Genomic DNA, 16,891 nt, shown 5'->3' on the forward strand with positions numbered 1-16,891 from the left:
GGGAATAGACTCTGCTGCTAGACCTGTTGTGCTTTCGTCAGAAATCTCTCCCTTGTATGCCAGTCGATGTCGGTACAGCATTAGAAAGGTGACAGACGGCTGACTGGACTGAATGAGTACGGTTGACATCACCTGACAAGGGGAAAAAAAAACAATCCAGTATCTACTGGAAGAGAAAAAAAGTTCTGTCCCTGTCCTGGGGACACAGTGCCCCTGTCACAGGGCACCACACCCCCAGCCAGGCAAGGTAAGCAGGCACCTCTCTATACCTGCCTGCAGACATAGAGCTTGTTATTCCACCTAAAGTTCAAAGGGAAGTAGTTTGTGAAAGGTTTGTTAAAAGCAGAGATTTTCCCTAATTACTGCCTATCTTCACAGCTAGAAAGCTGTATATATATCACTATGCCAGAAAAGAAACCTACTGAGAAAAAAAAAAAAAGCCGTTTTTTTTTTTTCTCCTTTTAACAATATGGGTTCTTCAGTCTCTAATCAGCAGGAGATGCGACATTAAACAAACCTGGGAGAGAGATGCCTTTGGTTACAATTAACTTTACAACCTGATTCCCAGTGAAAGAAGACACACTGCAGAAAGAAGCGTGCAAAAAGTCTTCCCATTTCACAGAACAAGGAAAAAGCAGTGTGACACTGTGGAATGTGTATCTATATGCTTTACCGATTACACGTTCCAGTTGATGTCCAAGCACCTAGCGAGACGGGGAAGGTGCCACTATCCGACTGTCACCCCGAGGACTGCAGGCTGGAGCAAACTGAATGGCTCGCCCATGGAAGAACTGATCCCAGACCTCCCCCGAGTCCCCACATGGGCTCAGCCCTCCCTTCACATCGCTTTCCATGCACTGTACTTCAGGAATTGAACATCTTCCCTTCAGCGACTCTGAAACCGCCATCTTCCGATCCCTTGCCATTGGTGAGGATGGGGAAAAATTTAGGACAAACATTTTTGTCACGGGGAGGATCAAAGTGGCTCTGTTAAACTTTGCAAAACATCTAGTTGTGGAGAGGTTTATTCAGAATTTAAGTACCTCCCTGTGGCATAGCTTAATCCACTTTGGGAAGGACAATCCCACACACAGCTTAACTGATTCATGCCTCTGAGTAGACGAGCTATGAATTCCTCTCTGAGCGACATTCCTGCTGTTTCAGGTTTGAACCCATGCCGGTGAACACCACGTCGCTGCTCAATGCTCTAGAAGCAACCGGGGTTAGGCATCTTCCCCTCTGCAGTGAAATTTCTTCCCCCCAGCAGAGTCCCTTCTAAATCACGGATGCTTGGAAAGACGTGAGGACACCAATATCGCACTTCAAGTAGCTTCACTATTACAAAGAACCACCACATCAGCTGAAGAGGTTACAAAAATCTATTTCAACACAATCCACCTGCAATCTGTTTTCAATGACTCCCTTAAGACTCCTTAAATGTACACGCTTCACATACTTCATAACGACCATGGTATTTCACCATCCACTGATGATACTGGGCCCTGCAAGTAAAACCTCTGCTGACTACAAAAGGCAGGACATTTCGTGATAGTACCTCTCTTTGCTGCTACCCCCACTCTGCGAGGAGGTGTTAAGATTCCCTTTTCCAAGGCCATTATTCCCCCAAAGCCTTGCAAAAATGCTTTTTATTTTAGATAGCACAAAGGAAGAACAAAGCCAGGTCTAGGGAACAGAGACATTCCTTGCCAAAAGGATAGATACCTTTTATATTAAAGCAAAGAGTCCATCCCTTTCTTTCTCACCCCACTACCCCCATCCCTCAAAACTATTTTGGCAATTCCTGCTTCTTCCTCCAAAGAAGAAAGGAAAGACAACTGTGCCGCTTTCTGCTCCTGAAGCACTGGCAGTTGAAAACATCCAATGACAGCGTGTAGGCAGGGGAGAAAAAAACAAACAACAATTCCTTTTGCTTCCCTCACCCTCAATCCTAACAGAAAGACCACCATAGATTCCAGAAGAAAATAAAATCAGGATGAAACTAAGATGGACGTTGAAAGGCAAATAAAGCACCCACAAGCCAGCTTTATAGTACTTTTTATTTCTAGCTATACAAAATAACAACTGCTGACTAAAACAAGCCCATGGCAAAATTATTTTTTGACTGTTGTTTCTTTTTCTCTGTAATGCTTCCTGAAGAGACTGAACAGGATGACTTTTGACAAGTTATTCTGTGACACAACTTAGTACAGCCTTGTTTCCCACCACCTACTGCATCATGCTCCGACACACGATGGAGCTCACAGCCTCCCTCTGCGTAGAAGTTTCTGTGGGTATGCACCCCTCATATATGCATGCGCACAAATACACGCGCAGGGTGAAACTGCCGTCTGACACTCCCTGGGGACCTTCCTCTGACTGGGGATCTACCTTTGTGAAACATGTAGGAATTTCACCATTAAGATTTGTACCCCTCAAGTCAAAACTGGCAGTAGTTATTCAAGGGATTGAGAAGTCATTGGAGAGAGACACGTAATATACTCGCAGTATGGACGGCATCGAGATATTAAACTGTAATAGATAACCTATTAAATTAAACATTCTTACTCCAGTTAGTCAAAGCTTTAGACTAACATAACAAAAAAGAAAAACCTTTATTCAAAACAAAACAGCTTATTCCCCCTGGTTTTGTTTTTTGTTTCTGTTTTTTTGTTTGTTTTACTTTAGATAGATGATACTGACCTAAGTTCTAAGAGCCATTAGATTATACAAAATAAGTTCAGAACTTACTTGGTTTATCAACATTTAAAAAAGCAAACACCTATTGATGTGTGGACTTCTAAGAACCATTTTCAACAATATTTAGTATTTAGAAGACAAGACTTAATTTATTTACTTACATCTAGTATGTTGTAGCAGTTCCAGTGCTGTCCTGTTCTTCCCGCTGTAGGGATTCAGAGGAGCTGGAAACAGAATACGCAGATCAGCCTGAAAAAAGTCACTAGCTGGATCAGACATTTTGTCAGCATTCAGCTGGCCCGTATTCTACAAAATTCTTTGGAAAATACACTGGAAAAAAATATGCAAGGTCACTCAACGAGCAGAAACACAGATGAACACACTGGTTGGGTTACGTTCCACTGACTCAGGTAAGCTTTTCCATTTCTGTGCCTGAGGTTGTCCATTTATAAAATGGTCAGTGATTTACAGTGAAATCAGGGTCTTCCTAAGCCTTACCTATCATACTCGGATTCCATTTTGGGTTCACATGCTAATATTTATAACTGTGTATAGTTTTAATAGGCTGTTGCACAGTCCAGCATATGAACAGGTTATTATGTTCACTTTAAACCACAAGACATAGTGAACAACCATCTATTAAATATAACTTTTATATATACATTGCAAGTTAACACTTTATAAACCTCTTTGCAAAGTAGGATCAGGTTGATAATGTCTTCTGGGTTTATAACCGAGAGTCATCCCTGGCCTGTCTGGTCAACTGATGCAGAATAGCTTATACCCATATTCTTCATACTTAGCCTTGGCCAGGAGGAAGATGACGTTTTCTTCAAAAGAAACAGAGGAAAAATCCTAGAATATATAAAGTAGAAAGCGCTGGAGATAGAAGTCAAGAAGTCAGCCAAATCAAGTGTGGCTATATCATACAAATCAACAAGTTGTGTGAGCATGTAGGATGCTCCTTAAAATAAAGACAATTCTTTTTTGCAGAATTTTCTCTGAATGTCTGAAAAGTCTATGTTCTTCAGAAATATCCTTGGAAGGTACCACCAAGTACCGTATGTAGACCCAGTTCATGGGAAACAGAGGCAGTAGAGAAATATCTATTTCTGAGAGATGGAGCAAGACCCCAAAAAAACCCCAAGAAAATGGTAATTACTACTTCTCCAAAGAACAGTCAACTAAAGAGGTACTACTGTGGCTCTTCTGTGGCACCGTGTTTTCCCAGCTAACACAAGCACTATGTAACTAGGGCAATATATTTCCTGTAAGTCGCACATATAGGGGAAAAGAGGGGCTGAACTCATGTTGTACTTAACTAGCACCTTCAGGTAATATGCTGATATAACCAAAGGCCCATCACAGACCTAGTGGATTTTGCTCCACCAAAGCTCTTCTGACATTTGCTAATGTCCTGGTTTCGGCTGGGATAGAGGTAACTTTCTTCCCGATCGCTGGTATAGTGCTGTGTTTTGGATTTGGGATGAAAGTAATGCTGGTAACGTGCCGATGTTTTGGGTTGTTGCTGAGCAGTCAAGGATTGTTCAGCTTTCCCTGCTCTGCCCTGCCAGGAGGAGGCTGGGGGTGCACGGGGAGCTGGGAGGGGACACAGCCCGGACAGCTGACCCAGGCTGGCCAGAGGGACATTCCATACCATACCACGTCATGCTCAGTATATGAACTGGGGGAGTTGGCTGGGGATGCACCACAGCTCAGGAACCAACTGGGCATCGGTCAGCAGGTGGTGAGCAATTGTGCTGTGCATTGCTTGTTTTGTCTTTTATCATTATTTTTATCATTATTAATTTTCCCCCTCCTGACCCGTCTTTTAAACTGCCTTTATATCCACCCACAAGTTCTATCTCTTTTTTTTTTTCCCCCCCAATTCTCTCCACCAGACTGTGGCGGGGGGAAGAGGGTGAGCAAACGCCTCTGTGGTTGTTCTAGCTACCTGCTGGGTTAAACCACAACAGCTAGCAAAAGAAGCACAAAGCAATCTGACTCACAAGTATCAGTCAGATTCAGATTCAAATCGGTCCTTCTTATCTTTATAATTGGCAGGGTTTTCTTCCTGACTTAAAATTGTTATTAAAAAAAAAAACAATGCAGGAGTATAAGAGCACCCATTGAAGAGATTCACACATTTAAGAAGAGCTAATTACATTGCTGATTATTCAAAACAGATTCATTATGAACTCAACACGTGGCACAAAAGTAATTTTGTGAGTGGTCTTATTCCTGCATCAAGCGAACTGAGGAGTGAAAATTCTCCTCTAGTATGCCATGTCTCAGCAAGTAAGATTAAAAAGACAAAGCAGAACACCTCAAGACTGCAACAACAAAGAATTTATTAGAGTCAGGAATATATATATAATCACTGTACAGAAAACATTCAGAGTTAAAGTGTAAAATACTGAACTGCTCACTGTGCATTTCAGTTGCTGAGCCTGTTAGTGATAATTTCATGGGCTGCCTACAGCTGGCTAACTTTATCAGCACTTAAAAACATTTTTGTAAGCAGGGAAGAAATGATTGTCTTTTCTAAATGATAACATTGCCCACGGTGGGAAGTAAAGGATCACACGAATTACACTGAAAACTTACTCAAGGTAGGAAGTTGGTGAGAAGGGAGGAGAGGAGACAGCCGTAGTTTTGTATTTTTTCTGCACCGAGGAACTGTAGCCTCACTGCTGTAACTTTGTACATAGTTGTGTTCAGTACAACAATGATTTCTATTTTTAAATAAGAAAATATATTAACAGGTACAAGAATTTACCATCAAATCCAGCCTCTTCCAGTTATCTTTGGCTTGAGAGGAAGTTGCTTACTTTGACCTTTGAGGCTCAAATGTTTTCACTGGAAAGAAATGCCGCCATAGCATCCGAGCCTGAAAGACGGTATAAACAACCATTTTCCTTTAAAAAATGGTTGGTTTTAAACCTTCAATGAACAGAGACTCAAAAAGCTTCTCTATGTCCTGAGCTCTCAATTCTTCATGCTACAAAACCTGCAGTTTTTGCCTTCCATAACTGTTTGGTGAAGTCCAGAAGGGCTTGAGAAAGTCTCTTTCTTGAGCATTTGCTTGTTTCCACCACAGGTAGGCAAAAGGCTTATTTTCTCCAATACTAAAAGAAAACAAAAACACATGGCACAGCATTTATTTAACCTGGTATACTCTCAAAGAACAAAAGTTATGCGTAAATTGAACTCTATGTTTAAAAACGCGGTGAAATGCCTAAAGGCAGGCGATTTCCACAACCCTTCAGAAGAATAAACAGCATGGAAACCAACTCTATCTGACCCTTGACAAATGGTTTCAGCCAATCTACACAATCCAGCTGGCAGATTTTCTCTATTTTGCTGTCCAGTAAGAGGAAAACAGAAGCCCTGTCCTGAGGGGAAGAACTAGAGCTGCATTCTGGGATGCAGCAGCACTGGGACCACAGCTTGGAGATGTCCTAAAGCCACTTCACATTTACAGCTTAATTTGAGTTTGTTCCTAAACAGAGAACAACCAACCATTAGTACAACCCCAGACTGTACAGCTACATTTTAGATGGGACACCCCTTGTCCTCCAAACTTTCACTTTTTAAATCACTGCTTAACATCAGCCCAGAATGCAACTGGCTTGACGTGTAAACTTACAAAGGAAATAAAAAGTGAACTCAGTCACTTCAGCTGGAGATTGTTTCCTTCCTCTGCAGAAATAAATAATGCTGCTAAAATGAAAATGACACTCCAGGTAGAAATGGCCATCCAGTCTTCATTAGTATCAACTAAAATTAGTATGCACCTTTTGTCCTCTTGAGCACTATTGTACACCACCATTGATCTATTCTAAATGTTAAATTTATTTACTATTGAGACAACAGTTTTTTGATAACCATTAAGGAGACAAGTACTACCTAAAAAGGTCTATAAAATATCTGATAAGATTAGAGATACCTTAGAAACTAAGCTAAAGTCTTCGTAACACAGCTTTGAACCAAACTCATTTTATAATATGGTACAAAAGAACAACACTAAGCTGATGCCAAAGTATCTACAGTGCTTTATCCAAGAGCTTTACTTACTACAGAGTGACATATAAAATGCTGATACACAACAGTTACTATAATAACCAACCTTATTAAAAAGCTCTTAACTGCTGCAGTAGACAGCAAAGATTCCTTGCAGGCAAGTAAAATAAATACCTATTGATAAACAAAAAAACACGTTCAAGGGCATTTCAAGTGAAAAATTGTGTGCTGTTAGGCCAAAATCTGCTATTTATGCAACTATCATAACATCTGTGCAGTGTTTTTCGGGGATTTGTTTTGGTTTTTAGACAATTTATACTACTATTAAGGGCAAGGCCATTGGCAATTCAATTCAATTCCATTGGCATTATACATGAACAAACTAAAAGCTTCAACTGCCCATGGTGTAAGACGACCCCTTTACAGCAAATTCAATGACACATTAATTGTTCATTTGTTCAACAATTTACAACCTCAGTGAAGATTCCAGCAGCAAATTCTTAAGAACAACTCAGACAAAAAGGAAAGATAACGATTTTGACTAATGAAGTACTAATATCACTAAAAGTGTCCTACCTCACTTGTAATATAAAGAGAATAGACATAATTAATGACTATTTAACATTTAATTTAAATGTAAACATTTGATTTTGATGGGATTTTTTTCATAATAAAAAAATATATAAATAGACCTCAGATTCTTAAGACTTGTCAACTACTGATTAATGTGTGACTATTGTTTTTGTGTTCTCACATTTACAAGCATCCAGTATTCTTGCATGGGAAGCTTGCAAGTAGTATTATTTATAGAACGTGAATGAAGGCAATAATCGCAACTCCAAAACTAGCAGAAGAATCCTACATCACATGGAGCCAAGAGACACCTTAAGCACTTAGAGCAACCCATTCTTTTTTTAATTTTAGACACCTGATACCCAAAGTAGAAAGGAAGGCCAAAAGCATATAGGTAGCAAACTCTGCAGCAGCGCATGAGGAGAATTCAGGGCCTCACAGGAAAAACAACCCAAAAGTCTCCACGCTGGAACGCAGCGTCAGCCAGCTAGAGAGGTAAAAACCCTCCAAATGGGACAACTGGATCACGCCTACATTAGTAGCTGTCACATCTGCTTATTTGGTATCCAACGTGCAATACATACACACTTTGGGCTTGTTTTTTAACTCCCAAAATATAAATGGAAGATGCCATCTTTGCCTGCTGCTGTATACATCAGCCTTTGCTTACAATGCCATTCCTGGGAGCTAGAAGCCTGGGGTTCAAATTCTTGGGTACTTCTAAATATTCCGAACAAATCTGTCCTGTGATATTAAAAGCAGTTGTAAGTGCTGAAGAAAGGTCAAACAAGACCAAGTTTGAATGGAAAAAGAAAAGGTCATCTAAATCAAACCTGTAAACTCTGACTTACTAATACAGCTTCACAAATGCAGTAACAATTATCTGGGAGAGTCTGGCAGTCACCTAAATGCAAGGAAGTAAAAGACGTATCTTTAAAAAAGTGACTGTCAATATGTGATTAAAAGAAAGGTCTACACACATATTGCAGGCACTTAAAATTTTAATCTTGAATCTTTGTAATAGGTTTTTTGTTTGATTTTTTTTTTTTAACCCCAACGTAGATGCTAGGCATTTTTCACTTTGTTTCATGAAATTACTGTCCTCCATCCTATGATCAAAGTAATCCATAATGAATGACAACAAATTTTGCAACATTTTCATATAATTACATTCCTTTTTTTCACATCATGTAAGAGATCACCTTTATTCAATATATATGCAGAGGGAAATGACATTTTTGCTCCTTACCCTGCACTACAGTGCAATTCTTCAAAATAAAAATTAAGTTTGCAGGAAACAACAGATTCGTTGGAAGACCTTTAGCAAAATGGATAGCCATAAAAATAGTTCCCAGTTTCCAGCAGAATTTGATCAGCCTTTTGAAGAAAGAATCAATAAAAAAAACCTGGGATAATGACTGGCTTTTCAGATTGGTTTCATTTTTCCTCTCAAATCCATTTCTCGTCATGAGTCCAATAGTTAAAGCAAACAGCGTAATATCTTAAAAACCTGATAAACACAAACTAAATACATCAAATGGTTTTAAGGAAAAAACGTTGTGAAATACGCTTTTGTGAATACAGTTTTATTCAACATGAGAACTAAACATTGTATTGTCTTGTTGTGGCTTGTAGTAACACAGCACACATGCGTGTGGTTAAACTTTTCATTCTCCATACCAGAGCAAGGGTGAATTTTAATCATAAAAATAGCCAAGACAATAACCTATTGCCACCCCACACCATTAGCAAAAATCAGGTAATGTGTGAGGATGGATGGGACCTCCGGAGATCATTTTAGTCCAACGCCCCCGCCGAGCTCAAGCAGGATCAAACACAACAGGTTGCTCAGAACATTGTGCTGTTGGATTTTAAGTATCTCCACAGATAAAGACTCCGGCACCCCTCTGGGAAACCTGTCCCAGTGTTTGATCTCCCTCACAGCAGTTCTTTATGTTTAGATGAAGTTTTTTGTCTTTCAGTTTGTGCCCACTGTCTCTTGTCCTGTCACTGGGCACGACTAAAAAGACTCTGACTCCACCTTCTTTACTCCCTTCCATCAGGTATTTACACGCATTGATAAGATCCCCCCGAGCCTTCTCTCCTCCAGACTGAACAGTCCCAGCCCTCTCACCCTCTTCTCATGTGACAGATGCTCCAAGCACTTGATCATCTCCACCGGCCTTTGCTGGAGTCGCTCCAGCACATCCATGCGCTGGAGAGCCCAAAAGGGGCACGGCACTCCAGATACATCTCACATAGCACTGAGTGGAGGGGAAGGATCAACTCCCTCCACCCGCCAGCAATACTCTGCCTAACATGGTGAACGAAGCTGGTGGCCCTCCTTCACCACAAGATCACATTGCTGCATCATGTGCAACTTGTCCACCAGAACCTTCAATGCTTTTTCTGAAAAGCTGATTCCCACCTCATCATCCATGCCCCTTCCCCGTGCTTGTGCATGGGGTTAATCTGCATCAGGTGCAGTGTTTGGCACTTCCCTTTGGTGAACTTCATGAGGTTCCTGTGCAGTCATTTCTCCAGCCTGTTGATGTCCCTGTGACTGGCAGCACACGCTTCCAGCGTACAGCTGCTCTATCCAGTTTTGCACTGTCTGCAAACTTGCTGAGGGTGCACTTCATCCCATCATACAGGTCATTGATGAAGATGTTAAACAATTTTGGCTTCATTATCAACCCTTTGAATACACCACTAGTGACTGGCCTCCAGATGGAGTTCTGATCTCAGCACACCAGCGAGTTTCCAAGCCACATCAGTGTCTATTTCTCTAGTCTATATTGCTCCGGTTTGTTTAGGAGGATATTATGACAAACGATGTCAAAGCCTTGTGCCAGTCAAGACAGAATACCTACAGCTCTCACCCAGTCCACTGAGCTAGGCATTTTATCTTAGGTGGCTACCAGGCCAGTCAGGCATGATTTCCCTTTTGTAAATCCATGCTGACTACTCCCAATCACCTTGAATCTATTCTGCAGGTGCAGATCTGCAGGTAGAGCAGAAGCCATCCCTCCTAATACCATAAGTCTCAAGGTTCCAGCTGTCACCATCCTATGAGTCTCTATTTCCTAACTCGATGAGCACAACATACTCTTACTCCTCCTTCAATGCAGCTGGAGATGCAGGCTCTTCTATCTCCAAGGTCTTGGGGAAGATCTGGTCAATCTCTGCTTTGCAGCTCTGATACTGTGCACTTTGCTGACCTCCTCCCACAGTTCCTTTACTTGGTGATCTGGACACACCACTGCTGCATACCTCCTGCAAGCAAGGAGCCCAACTCCCACTGCCCCAGGAAGAGGTCTCAGCTACTCACTACAGCCTCAAATCAGAAAAAGTGCATTCTCCCTCAGGAACTTCCCTGTGTTGAGGCCTCTGACACAGGGGACAGCCGCTCACATAGCCGCTGGGCACCACATTCTGTGGTACACTGTCAACATGGCAGAGGACGTGGATGCCACTGTGAGCAGAGCTTCTGGCACCTTCTGTGCACCCTGGTATGCAAGCCGCTGTGTCTGTTGATCAAACTAACTAGCTGGAATGCACAGTTCAGGAAGTCTAGCAAAGGTAGTAAAGAAAGGAAGTTTATCTTCACTCATTTACTTTGGGAATGAAAGCTAAGGAAGTTCTGGATCCTTCCCTCACAACTCCAGCTTTCCAATTTGCAGCAATACAACCAGCTACAAGCCACTTCACATGTTTGCTAAGTTGCTTTAGAGAATTCTCTAGGACTGCTAAGAGCTTGCTCTCCAGTCCTGGCAGCAAGAACACACTTATAACTTACTGCAAAATGAACTAAAACATCACGAACAATGAAGTTAAGTCTTGAACTTACCACTTGCAACCTCGCACCTTACTTAGCTTTCTCAGAGACCACCAACCGAGAAGACATCTCACCTGTGCAAACTTGTGTATCTGCTCCACCACAGCTGCGAAGAGGGCATGGACGCTTTCATCAATTAGACTCTGCATATAATGGACAGCTTCTTCATCAGACAGGTCCAAACGAAACTTGTCCTGCACCTGCAATGGGGGCAGAGATGACAAAAATTAATTCAATTCAACAGTTAAAACGTACACTGTTTTATCTGAACTATACAGGAGCAGACATAATTATTTCAGTTGTGGAAGTTTAGTAGACAATCTCTCTTTTACTTGTAAATTACAGCAGATAATTGGGAATTTACAATGTTATGTAAAATGAGTATTTTTAACCATTTCATAAAAATGAAAATGAAATTACATAAGCTAGAACGAGCGCCCTACACCTCATCCCCCCAACCAGCAACTTTAAAGCTCGAGGCCAGGAAGTCAAGAGAAGTACCCGGACATAAGTGTTTAAACAGAATTAAAATGCTATGAGAAAAAGAGAACACACTCAACAGTCATAAAAACGAATGAAATGCCACTTGAGAAAAAACACATAACTTTGCATAAATACAAAGTTGGAAGAATCTGGATGATCCTAACCATTTTTGAAAGTATCTAAACACTGCCTTATTTTAAGCTGAATTTCAGATAAAATTGTCTTTCAGAAAGTGTAAGAAAATTAAGTAAAGAATACAGATCGGAGGAAAGGCAAGCAAATGAACCCTGTCAAAACTAACCTTGGTACGGCTGGTGAGACTTTCATTAACTTTGAGTATGTCCACCATCCACATACAGGTGGTTGGAGACACTGCTACGCTCTCCATTGTTTCTTCTTTTGACAACAACGTATTTTAACTATTGTACCAATAGCACATTTTGCGTAGTCCTTGCAATCTGTATATGAATTAAAAGCTTAATGCACTATGATTAAGAATACAGCAACAACATCTATACTTTCCTATTTCAGCCTTGGCAAAGCTTTGACCCACGGATAATTACAAACGTGCAGCCAATGCCTTTCTGTGAATTCCAACTAATTCCATGGCAATTGTTCAGGACTGCTCCAGACGGCAACATCTCAAGTACCGTTACCACAGACATTACTTTGGTAATACTCAAAAACCTCTGTACATAGAACTGGCAAGAGCTTAAACAGATATTTTGGGGGGGGGGGGGGAAGATTTTGCTTTGCAGGAGCCAAGTAAGTTTTACAGACACGCCTTATGCCTCACAGCATTTATGAGAGACAGATGCATAAATAAGCATTTTGGATGAGTTCAAATAATCTGATGCATGGATCTGAGGAAGTGCTACAGATATCAAAACATCATTTTCTAAGTTTTCTGAAGCGCTGGCTGTGCAGCAAGGTCTGCATACAAGAATGGCAAGTGTTCATTCTTTCTGGGAAAAAAATCAAATTTTTTTGATAACAATGCTAACTTTGGTGCTTAGTTTGAAAAACCAGTTGTGCTGTTCAAGACCTCCTAGCGAGTCCATGTTCTCTCAGAATTAATGAGTCTAAGATCCCAGCATTGTGTAAATCCTATCCCCAAAGGTTATAACTACCAGGCACCTTGCAAAGTAGTGCTGTTCACAATATGAAAACTGCCCAGCAATTTCATATTACGTGCAGAAAATCAATTGCTGCCCTCTAATCACGTACTTTATTCTCATCAAGATAAATTTCAAATGATGTGAGCTCTTGTGGAGACCATCATACCCATCTACTTCAGTCTCCTGCATAAAGAGATAGGTAAAATTGTATCAAACAATTTTTGTATCAAGTCTGTGGCTTCTGGTTTATCGGTGAGAATCTCTTTTACAGAGTTTTTATAATAAAACAATGCTTCATATTCTAGGTAAATTTCTTCCATGATTAATTGCCCTGTTTAACATTTGTGACTTACTTCCTATCTGAATTGGTCCAATTTCCATCTCAGTGGAGCTCATGACAAGTTTTTACATTAAAGAACTGTCCATTAGAAATCTCTCTCGTGTAGGCAAATATCAAATGATTTAAGTTGCTTCTTAAACTTCTCCTGGATATGACTAAGGAGAATCAAGCCTTTCCTGAACTTCTTCCATGCATTTACTTTTTTTAAGCATTGACAAAAAAGCAAGCCAAATTATTTCAATGCTGTTCTTAAAAAGGTCGTATTAGTGAGATGGTACTACCTTCTCTTCCCATTTTGTATTCTTTCTATGCACCAAGGATACCACATATGCAACCACTCTCTTTATGATAGCAAAATACACCGAGAGTTCAGTTTAGTATTACTCTGCATTCTTTTCAAAGGCAATGTATTCCAGAATAGTGCCCTTCAGCGGCATAATAAAAAGCGTAAGTTAGCCTGCCAAGTATGGGAAGATAATGCTGCTTCATGCAAAATACTGTTATAACTCTGTTGCTGATATGTTTGAAGTAAGCAAAAATTGAATTTCTCCTCAGTTTCCCCTCAGAAAGAAGATTGATCAATATGCAAGAATTGATTAAGCCAAAAAAGTTCAAACTCTCAAGGGAGCAAGTACCAGGGAGATTTAGAAGATATTTCAGGCTAATATTATAGAACTTTTATCTTCATAACAAACATGATGAGAAGGAAGTTTATTATCTCCTATAGACATATTAGAAGTTTGACAGCCAATAAAGCACACAGTAGAATCCAACTGAATTTAATCGGCTGTTCACAAGCTTGCAATTACACAGAAGCTTAAAGACCTCCCCAAATTAGAGCACAGGCTCCTATCAGATCTATTTTCACACTCACAGAAAAGGTGATGTAATGAGAATTCAGCAAAACTGCTAACTGCAGTTTCAAAAGGAAAAAAAAAAATCCCTGTGATACTCTTTTACAAAACTCCAGTAATGAAGCACTTCAGCGATATTCTAATTTGTTCAAAAAAGAACTTCTCAGAAAGTCTTGCAGTTAGTGATGTTAAGATGCAGCTTCATTCTATGAAATTAATGTCTATTTAAACCCACATCCCACCTTCCCCAGGTACAGACTCACACATTGATATATGCGGAAAGAAATTTCCCCCCAGTTAGACCTTACAATCAGTTTGCAATTAACAGCAGGATCAAATGCTGCTGAGTACTCTATCTCTGCATGGAAGTTTTTCAGCACTGCAATTAAAACTGACTGCTGCAACCTGGCTGAGAAGAAACATGGCAAGATGACAAATTACCTCTTGAGCTGCAACAGCAGTAACAAGATTAATATACACTGACTTATGGTTCTTGTAGCAAAACCAGTAGTAATTCTTATTTGAAATCTCTGAGTTCCGAAGTAAAGCGTGTATTCTGAAAGCCAATAGTTTCTCCCAGAGGAAGCGCAATTAGGAAGAGATTTTTGCATGGTGTAAAAAAAAAAGTTAACGGGGGACAAGGGGTGTCGCGTTCTGGTGAGTTATACAATTATCTCGTTCTACGCACTTTAAGAAGAATAGCTACCATGAAGGCATCAAAAACATCCCACCCGAATTATTTACTTAAGAGTTCTCGCTTTGGCATTTAAATTAAGTGAATCTTGTTAGTATGGTCATCAGTATTTCTCAAAAGAAATATACTTGATGAATCTGGTTAAACTTTTGCTTTGTTTCCAGAAAGGAAAGTTTTAAACCACACACCATATACACACATGATTTTAAACATCAGGTCTCAACTGCAAAATTTTAATGTTCAAGGCTGGAAAGGTTGGATAAAGAACTAGAGAGTCCATGAAGATACCGACGCTCAACTTCAAGGTTTGAAGTTGTCCACTTCCTATCCCCTCCCCTGCACAGTGGATAGTTTAGTAATAAAGCATAAAAGAACAGGATTGAACAGTTACATGAATCTGCATGCCTAGAAATTTTTTGTACTTGAGTTAAATTTGAAGTGTCCTGTAAGAAAGCTACTGTCAGTTCCCATGACAGAGCTTTTTCAAAAGACAAAGAAAATAAAAATTAAAAAGGGGAAGAGGCCATAAACAACGAGGGATAGTTCAGAAGAAAACATGAGAGGGGTGGTGACGGGAGAAGCATTTAAGTATAAATTACTTGGAGCTGAACTATGATGAGAACAGAAAAAAAGCTGATCATCACTTGCTGCAGAATCGCAGAGAGTATAGGAACTTAGCAAGGTAACGAGCCAAAAAAGAAAAAAAAAAAAGCATTTTACAGTAAAGCTATCAAGAAATACTACTTTGCACTGTGATTATCCCATCTAAAAATAAAGGTTTATCAATTACAGTTGAAACAAACTCAAGAGAAAAGCACTACAAGAGGAGGAACCAGATACTTGGCTGCTCCCTGCCTTCCTTAACTACACAAACCAACACAATAACAGATATAAGGCGTTTTTGGTGCTGGTTTGGTTGGGTTTTTTCCTGTAACTGATACATATCAGAAGTCTTCACACATTCCATTAATGCTGCCCCATGCAATGAATATCTCAGTATCTAGAGAGATTGCAGATTAAGCATTAACTAAAAGATCCTCCTTTTTTAATACAAAGATGACTTTATACAGCACATTTTTAATATGGTCTAAAGTTGCATTTACACAATTTATTTATAATCAAGTCACAGTTTGAAGATACATTATTATGCTTTCTAGAATAGTTTAAACATAAGGATTAAGGTGCTAAGGTATGTGAGGGTGTGGGTGAAATAAAAACAGGCATCAGTTTTGATTACGATTTTGTTGAAAATAACCAAAACCATCAAAAAAACCAGGAAAAAATTCCAAACCCAAATCTAAACCACCCTGAGAGACCTCAGTCAAAATCAGTGTTAACAACTTCTCCTGCCAAAATCAAACAAAACACCTCAACCCCAAAAATCAAGTGGTCACTTCATCCACCTATTGTAAAAAAACCCTTGGATCTTATGAGGACACAGCCTGACCAGAACAAACACTATATAGCATCCCACATCTTAAATTCTGGGGTAGGTAAAGGAAGTCCCACACCACAAATGTTGTTATGGGGAAGCAGAACATCATGAGAGGTAAGACCGCAGTAGAAATAAAACTATTTCATGGAAAAAGGTGGTATTTCACACACACCCCCCCAAAAAAACCAAACCCAAACAAAAAACCGCAAACCAAAAAAAACTGTTTTGAAGATATGAAATGTCAAAACCTGTAAACTTTATGTGTATTTACATTTGATGTGACATTTCACTAGAAAAAGGGAAGCTATAAAGTTAACTGAGAGGGAGAGAGCAGAACATCTACCAGAATAACAGGCAGTGTTAACTGCTGGTAAACTCGCACTTTCTTTTTTGCTTGAAGAGTGTTCAAGGACAGTTAAAAAGACTTATAATTTTGAAAATGGTATCAAATGCGTTGTATAAAGCTGATTTCATAGAAACTCCCAGTCAGGCCCACAGAACTACATACAGAATAAAAATCAGAATGGCAATAAAGAGGAGATGAAATACTCAAGAAAACCCTGATCATCGTATTAAAAATCGCAGTGAAATGGCTGAGATAAATGGCAGGCCTGTGTCTCCGTTCACTTGAATGAACCTCCAGGTTCATCCTTCTCCCTTTTAGTATCTATCTTGTAATTTTGGAAGCACGACAGGCTTAGGACTGAGAGAAGAGAGACAAACCCAGTTGGGAACAGCGTTAGTGCAGCTAAGCACACTTCGTTGCAAAGTTCCAAGATTTTCACTTACTCTTTTTGCTCCTTAACCACAAGACTGCCCTTTCCCCCTCACCAAAG

The 16,891-nt window shown here is 40.0% G+C and overlaps 1 protein-coding gene across 1 annotated transcript in view; it reads right to left on the minus strand.

Annotated features, from left to right (window-relative positions):
* Positions 1-10,404: 10,404 nt before the first annotated feature.
* PIK3C3 (phosphatidylinositol 3-kinase catalytic subunit type 3) overlaps positions 10,405-16,891 on the minus strand; it is a gene marked incomplete at both ends in the record, with an annotated part of 75,733 nt that continues 69,246 nt past the window's right edge. The window contains 2 exons of the mRNA XM_082013731.1: positions 10,405-10,569; positions 11,206-11,331. Of these exons, the coding sequence (XP_081869857.1) occupies positions 10,405-10,569; positions 11,206-11,331 (291 nt within the window). The remainder of the gene's footprint in view (positions 10,570-11,205; positions 11,332-16,891) is intronic.

The sequence above is a fragment of the Phaethon aethereus genome, assembly GCF_964289735.1.
Source record: "Phaethon aethereus genome assembly, chromosome: Z".
NCBI classification, from domain to species: Eukaryota; Metazoa; Chordata; class Aves; order Phaethontiformes; family Phaethontidae; genus Phaethon; species Phaethon aethereus.